General features: G+C 44.9%; 1 protein-coding gene across 1 annotated transcript in view; it reads left to right on the forward strand.

Moving 5' to 3' along the window:
* Window positions 1–1179: 1179 nt before the first annotated feature.
* The window catches only part of Tpo (thyroid peroxidase), a 60002-nt gene continuing 46348 nt past the window's right edge, over window positions 1180–14833 (forward strand). Inside the window, exons 1-3 of the mRNA XM_050126519.1 lie at window positions 1180–1280; window positions 7257–7408; window positions 9163–9295. Coding sequence (XP_049982476.1) covers window positions 1180–1280; window positions 7257–7408; window positions 9163–9295 — 386 coding nt within the window. The remainder of the gene's footprint in view (window positions 1281–7256; window positions 7409–9162; window positions 9296–14833) is intronic.

The raw sequence follows: 14833 nt of genomic DNA on the forward strand, positions 1-14833 counted from the left end.
TCTACTTCCCATAATCAGGAGGATAGCTATATGTTTTTCTTTGGGATCACCTTCTTATTTAGCTTCTTTAGGAGATCAAATTATAGACTCACTGACCTTTATTTATCTCTAGAAACCAATTATGAGTGAGTACATTCCATGTTCATCTTTTTGGGTCTGGGTTACCTCACTCAGGATAGTGTTTAGGGTGATACTTTTTAAAGTGAGGAGGAAATCAAGCTACCACACCCAGAGCTATGAAATATCAAACCTTGTCCCTGTAGATTGTTGGGTCTTGAAGTTTTTAGAGAGGAGCCTGGATTACTCTGTGGCAGTGGGGTCTTTGTGTTGGGAGGGGAGGTGCAGTCCAGCAGTTCTGTGTTTTCAAAGGCACCTGACTGATAGATAGCAGGAAAGAGAGAAAAATGAGATGTCTCTGCTGTGACTGTCCCCTCAGTGATGGGAGTGCAGGGGAAGCCAGTTTTGAGGCACAGAGCTTCCCACAAGGCATTGATAGAGTGAAGAGAAAAGAGACACATTTTCAAGCAAGCCTATCTAACTGCACTTGACCCTAGACAATGCATCAGATGCTGCCTTAGCGTTCTATTGCTGTGAAGAGACACCGTGAACAAGGCAATGCTTATAAAAACAAAAGCCTTAAGTTGGGGGCTTGCTGAAAGGTTTTAGAGGGTTAGTCCAAAATCATCGCGGTGAGAAGCAGACAGGCGTGACACTTGTCTTGAGGATGAATGCTTTCCCCAGCTAGGAAATTCCATGCCATAGCTGACTTCAGGAACGGAAATGAAAACTGGGGGTAGCAAGCTAGATTTCGAAGGAAAATGAGTAAACACTGTGCCCCACCTGAGGGCTGGTGTGGTCTGGGGGACTTGGGATCACAAGCATCTGAGACTCTCCAACAGCTTCCCATCACACTGCTGCCCCTTACATCAGATGTCAAAGCAGATGCTGCCAGGTGCTGATGCTACAAGGCACTCCCACTGATACAGTGTCTGAAATGCTCAGTTACTTAGTTTACCTTTTCACAATTTGTTTCATTTTGATGTAAATGTTAATGCCCAAGAACAGCCCAATAATCCATTCATCTCTAGAGACTGTGGCACCGTCACTGTGTCCGTCTGCACTTGAGGGAGGACATCAAACCTGGGAGAGTTGCTGCACTGTGGGTGTCTTAGCGGTGCCATGGTTTGTATCCTAGGGAAGAAGATGAAATCCCGTGTTATCAGTGTCGTGGAAGCAAGCCAGCTCATGGTGGACAATGCAGTCTACAACACCATCAAAAGGTAAGGGACAGTGTTCCCCATTACCCCCTTGCAAATGAGGCACTAGAGCTCAGTGGAGAGGATTCATGTTTCCAACGTTGTGGGCAACAATGATTAAACAATGCTCAGTCTCCAACGCTTCGCTCAGAGAAACACGGATCAAAAGCCTGTGGTCTACTTGTAGATCAAGGTGCCATGATGACAAAGGCTGGCTTCTGGTCAGAAATAACATTACGGCATAATAAGGAGGAAAGGGTGCTGTAGGCCTCAGGCTTGGTAGCTAGCCACTAGGATGTCACCATTGTACTACCTCAAGCATAGAACCAAAGCTGCCCGTCATTTTTTCCTGACATCATATACTCATTTTTAATTTTTTAAACAATATTTTATAATCTTACTGTACATCTGTACATGTTTTACTCACATGCATATCTAAGTTCCATGTGCACACCATGTGCCTGCCGTGGCCAGATGTGGACATCGGGTCTACTGGAACTGGATTTATAGACCATTGTGAACCACAATGTGGGTGATGGAAATCTACTGTGGGCCCTCTAGAAAAGAAGTCAGTGCCCTGAACTCTGAGCTGTCTCTCTGGGCCCTGACATCACGCTTTTAAATATGTGGCAGACACCAGTGCGAATAGTATGGTGTCTCTTTAGACATTCAGAAAGCATCAAAAAATATGCTAGGTTTTGTCTTCACAAGCTTAGAGTTTTATTGGAAGTTGGTAGAAAGTTACGTTTCTTAAGGCCAGATTATTACCTGACATACTCTGATTTTACTTCAAATTTCTATTATTCCAGGTAGGAAGTGGTTTCATTATTTTACATTGGCTACAGTCAAATTGTTACTTGACTATTAAAAAAGAAGAAGGTGAAAAAAAGGGGGGACACTGGCAGATGAACTGATAGAAATCGTGAGGGAAGACAAAGAGGTTTTCCGTAGTGCAGGATGCGCCTGGGAATCTTAGAGCCAGAGAGCTCCCACTGGAGGTGGGAGACGTGGGAGAGAGTTCATAAACCTGAAAGGGTTTCATGGTGCAGACCTTGGTGCAGGAACAGCAGCTGATGCCATAGGGGGGCCCCATGACTGCACCGTTTGAGACAGAAGGAGCATGAAGTTGTATGGCTGTATGGCGGCTTCAGCTGTGATTGGCAGCCTATGCTTCTGCAGCAGGGAGTAGAGCCAGGTCCAAAAGCTGGTAAGGGTGTGAAGGGCCTGCTGCCAGTCTTGGCTGAGCCACCTAGGTCAGATAATGCTGTAGGAAGTAGCTTCAAGGATCCCTGTATGGGGGGGGGGGGGTACCAGGCATGCTCAGCAGCCCTTTCTGAATGTAGGAGCAAAGCCACCAACTCCTCCACTCTCTTGGACCAAGAGTCCTCATCAGACCAAGCAGATGAACTTTCCTGGCTCAGACTTGCACATCTGTAGAACAAAAATCTATACCTGTATATTTACCAGGTGGTCCTCTCTCTCCCTCTCTCTCTTTTTCCATTCCCTTCTTCTCCCTCTCCCCCTTACCCTTCCTACCTCCCATCTTCACTCTCACCCAGAACATGGATAAGATTACTTTCCCTCTTTTTTCTCTTCTGAGATACAGTGGGTCTGGTGAAACAGAAAGTTCTAGACAGTACAAAATGCCAGGATCGCATCCTTACCCACAAGGCCCACTCCTGGGTCAACAAATGGGTTCCCTTTCAGTGCTCAGAGTGAGTTCTGGTTCACAGTTGCCCACAGGCTCCTAGATGGACTCTGCTAGATTATCAACGCTCAGACCTGTGACTTCATCTTAGTCTGCTGACACCAAAATGCTCCAGGTTCTGCCTGGCAGCAGATTGAGAAACAAAGAGTACAGGGTGGCTTGATGAGGACAGTGCTGCTGGGCAGTGGTCTCCACTTCTCCAACACCTGGGGGACTGAAGAAAACACACATCTGACACACAGCTTTTCCTCTGTGTTTTACATAAGGAACCCTGAGCCAGCTAAACACAGAGTTCCCACAATGCAAGTGTAAAATCAATATACTCCTGCAAATATGAGCACACACACCCATCATTTAACACCCTCTCAGCCTCTGCCGCTGTCGTGTTAGTGAGCCCTGTACAATGGCTGGAGACCTGCACTGTGATTGGAGGGCTAACAAGCGAAGCTGCCTCTTCCGCCCCTCCCTGGGGCTGCAGCAGATGGACAGCTGACTAGGCAATTGATACAAACACTTCATCTAGTCCCTAAGATCTGAGCACAAAGCAGGCTGATTATGGGAGAGAGGTCATCTACCAGGGAGGACCAGTTCTTTTGAAGGACCATGTGATAGCTAAGGGGACAAGCCAGGAGAATATATAGGCACTGGTCCTTGGTAATGGCCACTATTGTCAGCAAGCTGTAAGGACTAGAATGCCCAGTGTAGGGGTCAAGATACCAGGGAAGACTGTTCCAGTGGCTATCCACCTTGGAACAGGGCAGGGTATGGCATCACCAACCAGCCAGCCGGGAGTTCTTTTGCTCTGCCCAGATGGGAATCCTGGACAGGCAAGGAGAAGCTCTTCCAATGCTCCTCTCCAGTGGCTTTCCTTTCTCTGTGTGGCAGCAGTGAGCAACAGCAGTAGGCATGAAGAGGCATCAGCAAGTGGCACCCTGCAGCGCCAGTCCCTGCAAGTCTCCGGTATAAGGGCCCTTAGCCTTACAAGTGTAACAGGACTTACCAGGCCTGGGGTTTTCGAAATTTAGCCCTTGGCAGCAACTAGTATCATAGCTCTTGGAACGAGGGTCTAAGAGCCTTGACTGTAAGGAACGGACAGCTCTCTGAAAATACTCCATCAACCATGGTCTGCACATTCTCTTCTCTGGCTTTTTATATTTCTGTCCTCCCTTTGTCTCCACCCTCCACTCCCTCATCATCTTTCCTTCTGCTTCATTCTTCCTGCCCTAGCTGCTCTCAACCTGATCAGCTGCATCCTCGGCAGTCAGGTAGCTGGATGCTCAACCTCTCCCTCTCTCCCTCCATCCTGCCTCCTAGCACTGATCACAGCCATCAAGGTTTCTGTTTTGGACCCGTTGTGGTCTTGTCCCAGCCCCAGTCTCACCAGTTCTGCTAGAACCCCAGAGAGCTCCTCTAAGGAGGCAGAAATGGTTCATCAAGGATCATGACAGCAAAAGGCCTGGGGCTGACGGCTGGGGTCTTTGGTAAAGATGCCCATGGTGTATTCAGTGGTTGGTTCTGGCATAGCCATAGTCAGCTGTTAGACTAGCAGGCTTTTTTTTTCTTTCCTCAAAGCAGCTGGAGCAGTAAGGGAAAGTTCATCAACCACTAAATAGAAAGACAGATAACCCTACACCCAAAATATTTGTCTGTTTACAAAGGCAAACATCAGAAGGGTACTCAAAATACAAACATTAAAACATACCATTTTCCCTCTTAACAATGTCCTTAGGGAAATGTCTCTGTCTTTAGGGGCTTTGCTTCTGTCTACCATTAGCATCTCAGGAAGGTAAAGCTAGTGGTGAGTGGCAATGGCCTCCACGTCTGAACTGAGGCCTCCTGACCTCTGTCTATTCCCTTGGAGCTTTGATCAATTCATGTCCTAGATTGCAAATTAAATAACCTGTCTTCTCAAGACTCAGGACTTCATTAGATCTTTTACAAATATGTGAGCATGTAAAAAAATATAAGTAATATGTCATATTTTATACCATGGACATTGGTAAACAGTTACTCATTGCCAGTGTATTGAGGTATGTGTGTGTATGTATGCATGTGTGTATGTATGTGTGCGTATGTATGTATGTGTGCGTATGTATGTATGTGTGTGTATGTGTGTGCATATGTATGCATGTATCTCAACACTGCTATTGTCACACATATCTACCTTGCAAAAGCTACTCACCTTACATGAGTTAAGTGTTAAATTCCTCATCTACAAAACTCTTATAATCATAATATTTATGCCCTGAGGTTTTAAAGTCTTATTTGTATTGCATATTTTAGGATCTGCAGCATGCTGGTTTTGGATATATACAGAGATGTGGAAATGATTACGAAAGACACTGTCATCTGAAGTCACTGGTCTTGTTCTGTGATAAGAGCAGGTGTGCTAAAATAGTCCCACACTAGCTCAGCAGGGAGTATAATGAAGCGTTCTTTATTTAGGGGTAGACACACAGATCAATAGTCCTCTGCACTAGAGGGGAACAGAAACCAAATCCAGCAACCAAGAGGGAGGGAGGGAGGGAGGGAGGGAAGGATGGAGAGAGAGAGAGAATGTGAATGAGAATGAATACATTTCTACATCTGTTTTTATAGTATTCAAGAGTACGCCCAAATTGGTCCAGCATCTCAAAGGTCATTAGCTGAAGGAATTCCCCCAGCACCTCCTGCTTTTGTCTAAATACGAAATAAAAAACTAAATGCAATAAAAACAGATATCAAGTATAAAAATTAGAATTACAACCAGCATAAATAATATTAAGCAAGAAATATATGCTAAATGTTTCAATAATTATCCTATCCTAAGGAGTCTAAGTCTTGTATTAGAAATGACTTGGCTAAGTCATGAGAGGGAAGTAACCATGACTATTGAGTCTTCAGACCCATCAAAGACCCGAGAAGGGAAATAATATTACTTGAATAAATAGGAAGTACAATCAAAAAATTTCCAAAATGTGCAATAAATGACAGAGACAACTGATTACCTGGGCAATCACCCAAAGTCTCATTTGCCACGTTGGAGCAACCAAATTTGGAGAAGTCCTAGAGTAACTGACAGACCATTTTCAGAGGCAGGAAAATTTTCAAAACCATCTTACCCTGTCTTAGTAAGGTTTGGCAGTCTTTTTTCTTGTATCCTGTTTGTCCAGTTCTGACAGCATGCATTTTGTCAGTGGTAGAAACATGGGCAGTTCTTTGCTCAAAGGCCAGTTTTGCCAAGAAGAAAACAACTCCAAATGGAGCGTCTTTGGCGCCCAATATTCTCTCCGGAATAGATTGGTGCTGCCAGGAGCAATTGTGTCTCGCATCAACAGAACCCTAAGATATTTAAATGCCATATTCTACAGCCCTTTGAAGTGGCTCGTGACTGCCTGCAAGCTTTGAGTTCCTTGATATTCTGGCCAACTCAATTATCCATATATGAACACGTTGCTCTTAATTAATTAAATTTAGTAATTAAGTCCCAGGCAATTCAGGCCTCTCCCAACAAAGTTTGTCCTCAGGGTTAGGGACATCAGTTAGGGGTTGATGATAACTGGTATAGAGTTGGGGGTTGGGGTGGAAATTTTGTAGGTTCAGGGATCTCCTTTTTAAAAAAGGAGAGAAAATTGAATGGGATACTAGATTAGTGTGAGCTTACTCACACCAAAAATAATAGTGGGTAATAGAGTGAATATTTATGAACTATTGTTTATAGACAATTTACATTGGTATAGAGTCTTGTATATTGATACAAATTCAAATTATATTTGTTATGTTTAATATGTTCCTATTTCTGTTTACAATATTTGTACATCTATGCAAAATTATTTTGTTGTATGATATGCATGCATTTTTCTACCTCTGCTTAAGACATTTTGTATATTCACACAATTTTAGGATATATTTCTCATATTGCACTATACATTTCTACCTCTGATCAAGATGCTTATATAATATTGTTTACATTTTGAGGTCATTGTCCTCACTTGCTGCCCAGTTGTTTAAAGATTCTTCAATATTTTAATATTAAATTTTAGTCTTTAAGCTATAATGGTATTAAGAATTTTAGGTCAATAGTCATTCCTGTTTGTCATACTTATGGTTAGACTAATCAGGTTCTCTAGATACATAGTGGTTGTATTTCACATAAATAGATAATCTTCAACCACTTCACAGACCACTATGCTCAGATTTTTCCATAGGTTCTGGAAATCAAATTTGAGTACTTATATGCTTGTTCCTCGAGTACTCTTGCCAGCTGAACTGCCTCCACAGCTCCAACTAACTTACATCTCCATATGCTCTAGAAACCTCAAGAAAAGAGAGGTCCTCTCGCCCGCCCAGCTTCTCTCTCTCTCCAAGCTGCCAGAGTCCACCAGCGGAGCCGTTTCCCGAGCAGCAGAGATCATGGAAACATCAATACAAACCTTGAAACAGGAACCATCACAGTTCTTCACAGGTAAGCGGCCATGTGCCTCTGCCTCTGCTTAAACCTATGCACAACCTCTCATTTGTGTTATTCTGGGAAATACAGTTTCTCTGGTATTTGAATCCTTTTAAAAAAAAAATGCCTTTTAGGGTCTAAAATAAATTGGGGATGTTCTTATCTTCCCACCTAGTGAAACTTGGTAAACACCTTCCCTCATAGGAGTTCTTTGAGGAAACATTCATCCAGGGTGTGTCTTGTCATGGCAAGCCGGGGGCTGCAGATGCAGCTCCCAGTTTGTAGCCAGGGCCTCTGACTTAGTCAGTTACTGAAGGAATGTGACAGCTGCATGGGCTTTCCCAAAAATGAGGTGAGTCTGCAGTCTCTGGGCTCACGTGGTGGCTGCAGGGGAGCACATTGGAAGAAAATATTGGATCAAAACTTCCGTGGAGCTGAGATGTTGAAGCCAGCATGGGCACCACCTAGAGAGCATCGTCATTTCTGTGGTGACACGCTTGAAAATGAGCTTTCTTTTAACAAACTCCATGAGATCTATTTCCAATGCAGTGTTGTGTGCTGCTTGAGCATTAGTGCTGCTTTGCCTGATTAGGTGACTATGTTTTAAACCAGGATTAACCGCAATTCTCAGACTCAGATCCTACACTGAACAGTTAAGTTAAATTGATTGTTTTGTTTGTTTGTTTTTAGAGACAGTGTTTCTGTATAGTTTTGGAACCTGTCCTGGAAGTTGCTTTGTAGATCAGGCTGGCCTCAAACTCGCAGAGATCTACCTGCCTCTGCCTCATGAATGCTGGAATTAAAGGCGTGTGCCACCACCGCCCAGCAAGTTTAATTGATTTTTATAGCAATCAAAATGTCATTCCTAAAAGAGGTTTGCTTCAGACCACATGGTTGAAAGACCTTCCTAGGAACTTTGGTCCCTATCTAGTTATGACATCAGCTCAGACAGTAGTAGAAGTGATGTGGGGTGACCTGACTGACCCAAGGACGAGAGCCTCCTTTCATTTTACAAGGCTCTCAGCCAGGGCCTGAGTGAGAGCACCCTGGGAAGGCAGGCCATACTGTGAAACTGGAGAGTTCTACCCTAAAGAATGTTGTAAAGTTATTTGGCTATAGACTCTGCCACTCCAGAACATTTAAGATATATCATAAGGGAGGTGACAGAATTGGCAAGAAAAACAGTAAACATAAACAAAGGAGACTTCATTCACAGGCTCTAATCTAGAGAAGTTTATAAGAGAAAGGAATCAATAGGAGAAAAGAACAAAGGCTTTTGTAGAGGAAGGAATGAATGCTATTAGCCAGCTAAACCAAATCAGATTCCTACAGGAAGATACATATTCTGTTTTAGGGCTCCCCTGAAGCACTAGATAATTGTGAGATGGGAACGTCTTGTTGCACAGATGTAATGAGTTGGCCCCAGCGATGTGTCCTGTCAGATGCGTGACATCTCTAAGAAGTGGATACTGGCCTGTCCTCCTGGATCCTTGTGGTTCTTAGGTTGTTTTTCTCAATCTTCACGAAGCAAAAGAATAGACAAAACCCCCACACTCCTATCAAGGAAGATGTTTGAGGGGGTTAAATGAAGGTGTGTATGACTAGGAAGGAGATGGCAGGTTTTCTCAGAATGGTGGTGGAGACTACACAGGAAGCCCCAGTGCAGATGTTGAGGCTATGGCTGATACATTGTTAGAAAGGGACTTTATCTGGTACTGGTGTTATCCAGTACTGACGTTGTCACACACATTCTGGTCTATCTTATGTAGATGCCCTATCAGCAGACCTTCTGGGCACCATCGCCAACCTGTCAGGATGCTTGCCTTTCATGCTGCCGCCGAGATGTCCTGATACCTGTCTGGCAAATAAGTACCGGCCTATCACTGGGGCGTGCAACAACAGGTACTGTGTGCAGACCCTCTGCCAGTCATGGGCCCCTCATGACTTGATCTTGATTACAAGCTGTTGTGAAGTAGGCTCTAGATCCATGAACTGTGTCCATCCACCCCACTCTGCGCTGCATTCTCCCATACTCCAGCTCCTTGGCCTTGCCACCCTCATGCTGCCCTGCACTATAGATACAGACAGCAGAGGGGAGCTTTCTTGCTCTGTCTCACCCCTAGCTTCTAAAATCACAGATGAAGTATCCTCACCTAATGTCTCAAGTCCAGTACTTAGGCAACATCCTTGACTTCTCCATATCTCCTGCCTGTCTCTAGTGTGTTACCAGGACTTTCCACTTCTCCTCCCAACTGTAACTGAAAGATGAGTCTGGCCATCTGCCACAAGGTATCAGCTCCTGTGGTGTGTAGCTCTTGATTTCTTCCACGTGTGTGTCCAATGCCAGAAACAAAACCCTCACAATGTCCCCCCTCTTCTTGACCTCATTTGGCTTCAGAGCAAGAGCCCAGCTCAGTATGTTCTGGGGCACCCCACCTAGTCCAGCCAGCCACTTATTCACATCAAAACTTTGCTTGCTTTCTTCATGTGTATTCAATAAGTGTATGCAGTTAATATGGGTTAACTATCTGCAGGAAACCCCCTGAGGGGGCATTCTAATAAATCTTTGGGGTTATTTCTGCTCAGCTGCCAGTAGATGTCAGGCCTTGATTGGGCACTGCCAACCCTCATATGTGCTGATGTTAGGTAGTTTCTCCTGGTCTCATTCATTCCACGTGTTAGAGACGGTCTTACTTCCCCGACTGGAGAATGGCCAAGGTATTAATGTGACCACACCCCCCACACTATTGCTCAACTCTTCAGCTGGGCAGGCTCCTCTCACCAGGATGCTAGCCACCTCTGTCAGACTCGGTTTCTGCAGACACCGTGAAGTTTCATATCACGTTGGTTCTGTCTCAACTGTGGAACACCTACCCCAAGTTCAGCAGTGGACTTCTTAGTGCCCGGATGACCACTTGCCCAGGAAATAGCAGGATGTTTCCCTCTTGGACTGCTCCCTTAGATTTCCAGTGAATCTCTGCTTTGGGCACACTTTAGCCTCTGTCTCCAGAGCCTGCGCTGGTCTTGGGTCTCTCTGTTGTGCATTCAGCCCTGGTCACATGTCTACAGCCTGTCCTTTTTCCAGCCCAGAGTTCTGCCATGTAACCACAGGGTCCCTTGGGAAATTATCCCTAGCCTTGGCCCAAACTTCATGGTCCAGCCTCATTTTTCAGCTCCTGTTAGAATAGCCGCTACTGCTTACTATCCTGTATCTTACAGTGGGTCCCACTGAGGCTATCTTAGTTTTCTGCTTCTGTTGATATGATAAAGCACCCAGACAAATACAGTTGAAGGAGGGAATGGTTTATTCTGATTTACTATTCTGGGATACATCATTGCGGGGGAAGAAAATGTGTCATCTTGAAGCGCTCACACCATAGCCACAGTCGTGAAAGAGAACCCTGAATGTCTGCTGCTTAGCTGGCTTCCTCAACTCTATTTACTCCTAAGTAACGGCCTCACACACAGTTAATATGGGTCTTCTCATATCAATATAGTCTCCCACAGGCTGATGATCAATACTAACCATCAGAGGGGGCTTCTAATCCATCATCTTACCTGTAAATTCCTCATTTGGTACATTATGTGATATGTGTAGTAGGGACTGAGGAAGGTTTTGTGTGTATCTGCTTTGTGTATAAATGATGTTCACTGTATTACAAACATTATTGCTTACATGCTGAATTCCGTTCATGCTTTATCATGAACCAAGCAACCTCAGATATATGTGAGCTTATTGCTGGCCTCTGGTAATTAGGGGAAGGAGGGTGCACAATTGATCACAGAGGCCTTACCCCTCTTAGAAAAACAGCCAGTATCAAACAGAAACAAAGACCTCAGTTGCATGCAAGAAGCCAGTATGCCTCTTTCCACAAAGAATAGCCAATGGTTGCTTTTCGGAATTGTTTCTCAGACCTGGGTGTGTCCTGCCTCGCAGGTAGGCTCTTCTTTTCTCCCTTCCTTGCTGTCCTCTTATTCTTGAGCCTTTTCCTCTGCTGGGGTTTATTAGAAGGAGCCTTCAGCTTTATTCATGAAGCCCTAAGGAACTGGTGACTATTCTTGACCCCCAGGACTCAGAGAACCATATCTGCTTCCTATCCTCAACCTCGTACTGCTCAGAACCCCCAGAAACACGGGTGGTTTATTTTTTCTTTTTAAAGCAGTCTCTAAGAGAGAATCTAGAAAAAGGAAAGCAACCTTCCTAAAATGCAGCCACATACAGAAGCCTTTGCTATGCTTCAGTAGGCAAAGAGATCACCATGAAGGGTAGAGAGAAGGGAGCATCCATCCAGACAGTAGTAGACCTGGAAGATAAAGTTGCTGAGCAGCCATTATTAAACATACCCTGTTCATACATGCTGGATGCTGTTCGCTGCTGAGGGATCCCAAGAATGATCTAGTTCAGAACCATGCCTCTGTCCTCAAGACCTAAACATACAGTCTTGATGAAACAGATACCATGTTACAAGTTTTGTTTTTAAGCAAGTGCCTCCTGGGACATAGAGGAGCCCCCCAGAGAGTTGAAGGGAGGCCAGCCCTTCCAGCAGAAATAGATCACACAACAATCCATGTTCATGAGAGCTTGCTGCTGTTTGGATGGCTTTCTCTGCTTTGATAATCCATGTTACCCTACCTAGAGAATGGTAGTTCCTCCTGAGTAGTTCCTGAGAATAGAGATGTCTACCTACCTCGGGAGCCTTCTCCTTAAACTAACTTGGAAAGAAGGGGCAATGTGGAACCCTAATAGAAGTGAAGGAAAAGCCACTTCCTCTCCTGAAGGGGGATGCAGATATATGTAGCCCTTTTTAGAGCACAGCCTGAGCTCCAAAGCTTGGCCCTTGAGGAGGTAGTCGGACCCATCCAAAAAGGATGGAAGCAGATGAGGACAGGACAGGGCAGAGCGTGAATCCCAACCCTGTGATATCAAGCCCAAGACTTGACCTCTGGAGCAGAGCGCAGATAAGAATTGCCCCAATCTGCCAATCATACACGTCCTCTGGATCCCAGTGATAATAACTATGAGTACCACCATGAAGGGACTTCTTTAGCAGCTACCTTCCTCATGCTCTCCCCAGACTTGAGCCTCAAAAATGCCCCAGTGTAACTCAGCATGCTTTACCAAGGAGAGCTGTCCTGGAGAGCAGGAAGCATAAGTGGCGGCCCTGACTGATCTCGGGGTGCTACGGCATCTCAGGATCAAAACAGGCCTTTCAACCTCTGGAAAGCATGTGGTGAGCCCTGACGGCCTGGCCCCTCATGGTCTTATCCGTCTCTCACCAGAGTTGACTTGAGGGAGCCTAACCTTTGCCTGCTAATCAAGATTGCCAACTGTGCCTCCTATACAACGACAGTCACATGCCATAGTCAGCAGAACCCTACTCAGGGCCAGCTTGTCCATTTCCCTCCAGGGCTGATCCATGCTCCTCTTCGTGAGGGACATTTTCTGTTCGATACAGTCTAAAGACTCAGAAATAATTCCTAGGGGAAATGACAAACTCAAAATCTGATGGGTGTTTCTGTTACCAGAAGAACTCCCACCCCATCTGCGTGCAGAACATAATTTGCTGTACAGCGTTCTATAGTCGCTCCCTAACAGTTAAACTTTGAGTTTGTCTTCCAAGCACATTGTGAAATAACTTAATTCCTGGTAGCTGACAGCTTCAATTAGGGCCATTCCAGAAGCACGAGCTAGCAGCTGGTGTGACGCTCTAGGGAGGCCTGCTGACTTCTGTGTGTCTGCGTGCACGGGGAGTGCTTATCCTAGACGTGTGTCTGGTGGGCACACATTTACAGGCACCTTTCATGCCTCCTTTCCATCTGTGTTTTAATGTAACCCATGGAATTGTGATACTTTTCAGGAGTTTTCCTGGGAGGAATCAACACCATCAATCCCTCTGGGGAAAGTCTATGCATTGATAGTTAAGCTACTTTAAACAACAGTTGTTACAAATATGAGCCCGTGCAGAGTCTAAATCATACTTTAAAATTAAAAAGGAAGTTATCACTTAATAATGTGGAACTAGTTATTATAAATCAAAACAACTCCTCTTGAGGAGGTGGGTGATGCAGGTGTCCTGAGGCGCCTCAGACCATCACATGGGTACAGTGACTCCAGAAGATAGGTGTCCAAAACTCTTGAAAAAGTCCACATCATACCAGTTACAGAAAGGCACATTCCTTGACAAGCCCACCGCTTAGGTAGTTTAATTTTCTCCAGGAGAGCAGCTCTTGCCAAAGAGCCCCCTAATCAGGATCTGAGTGCCCTCCCTCCCCCAGACAAGCTTTTGAAATGTAGTGAACTCCTTGGATCACTGTATGGCTGTTCAGGCATGCTGAGTTCTGTGTGCCTATCCCATGGCTGCTCAGGCATGCTGAGTTCTCTGTGTGCCTACCCCATGCAAAGCGGCCATAGTCCTCATTCACTCTAATTCCAGCTTCCTGCTGAGAAGGCAGCATGTTTGTATAAGTGAAAAGAAAAGCTAATCTCATCCATGACCCATGGCCATTCTGCTTTTCCCTGTGTGTTTGGGCTGGGGAGATGTCCAGAAAACCAAACTGTTTTGTTCAGTCAGCTTTATTGTACTGTGTGACACACCACAGTTCCCAATGCCACCAGGATGAATGAAGAAGTATTGGAGTCAAGAAAGAAGGAATAAGCAAAGAGTTTTGTTTTCTGTTTCCTTTTTATTTCTTTTTTTCTGCTTTTTGTTTTGCTTTTGTGTGTTTGCTTGTTTTGCTTTGGATTGGTTTGATTTTTTTATTTTCTCTTGGGAGTTTTAGATTTGAGAGGAAGATATGGTGGGACTGGGGGGGGGCTGAGCAAAATTGGAGTATATGATGAGAAATTCCCAAAGATTCAATAAAGAAATTATATTTTCAGAAAAAAAGAAACCAAACCGAATGACATTTCCCAGCATGCTCCCTTTTCAGCTGGAGGTCTAGGGCTTCTTTCTTGTTAGAATGTGGAACATTGAGAAGATCTTGGTCCTGGTGCCTGTGCCTAAGTCCTGGTCACTAGAGCTATGAAGGAAATGAGGTACCACTCTCCTGAAAAATACGCTGAGAAATGTTTCTGCTCACTGCTGCTGCCAACAAGTTTGCATGGCCATCATCAATCCAAGTCTAATAAAAGAACTACAGAGATATGAAGAATGAGACATGGAAGCCACTGGGGATGGAGGCTCTTTCAGCACCTGCTAACAGGTGTCTCTGTGCGGCCCCCCACAGCCTAAGGGCTCCAGAGCAGTGAGATGCACTCAGCACTGTCCATCTGGGGTCCTTGTAAACAGCTGACCCTAACTGTATGGATTCAGAGACGGACTGTGTGTCCACAGCAGCACCCCGGTGTTCCTGAGCACCGCAGACCTCCTAGTGAACTGTTGAAATAGGAAAGCCAACCAGGAAAGAAAGAAAGCACAGTGAGGCTCTGTAAACATTATG

The sequence above is a fragment of the Alexandromys fortis genome, unplaced genomic scaffold (assembly GCF_014885135.2).
Source record: "Alexandromys fortis isolate MF-2015 unplaced genomic scaffold, M_Fortis_MF-2015_v1.1 scaffold_237, whole genome shotgun sequence".
NCBI lineage: Eukaryota > Metazoa > Chordata > Mammalia > Rodentia > Cricetidae > Alexandromys > Alexandromys fortis.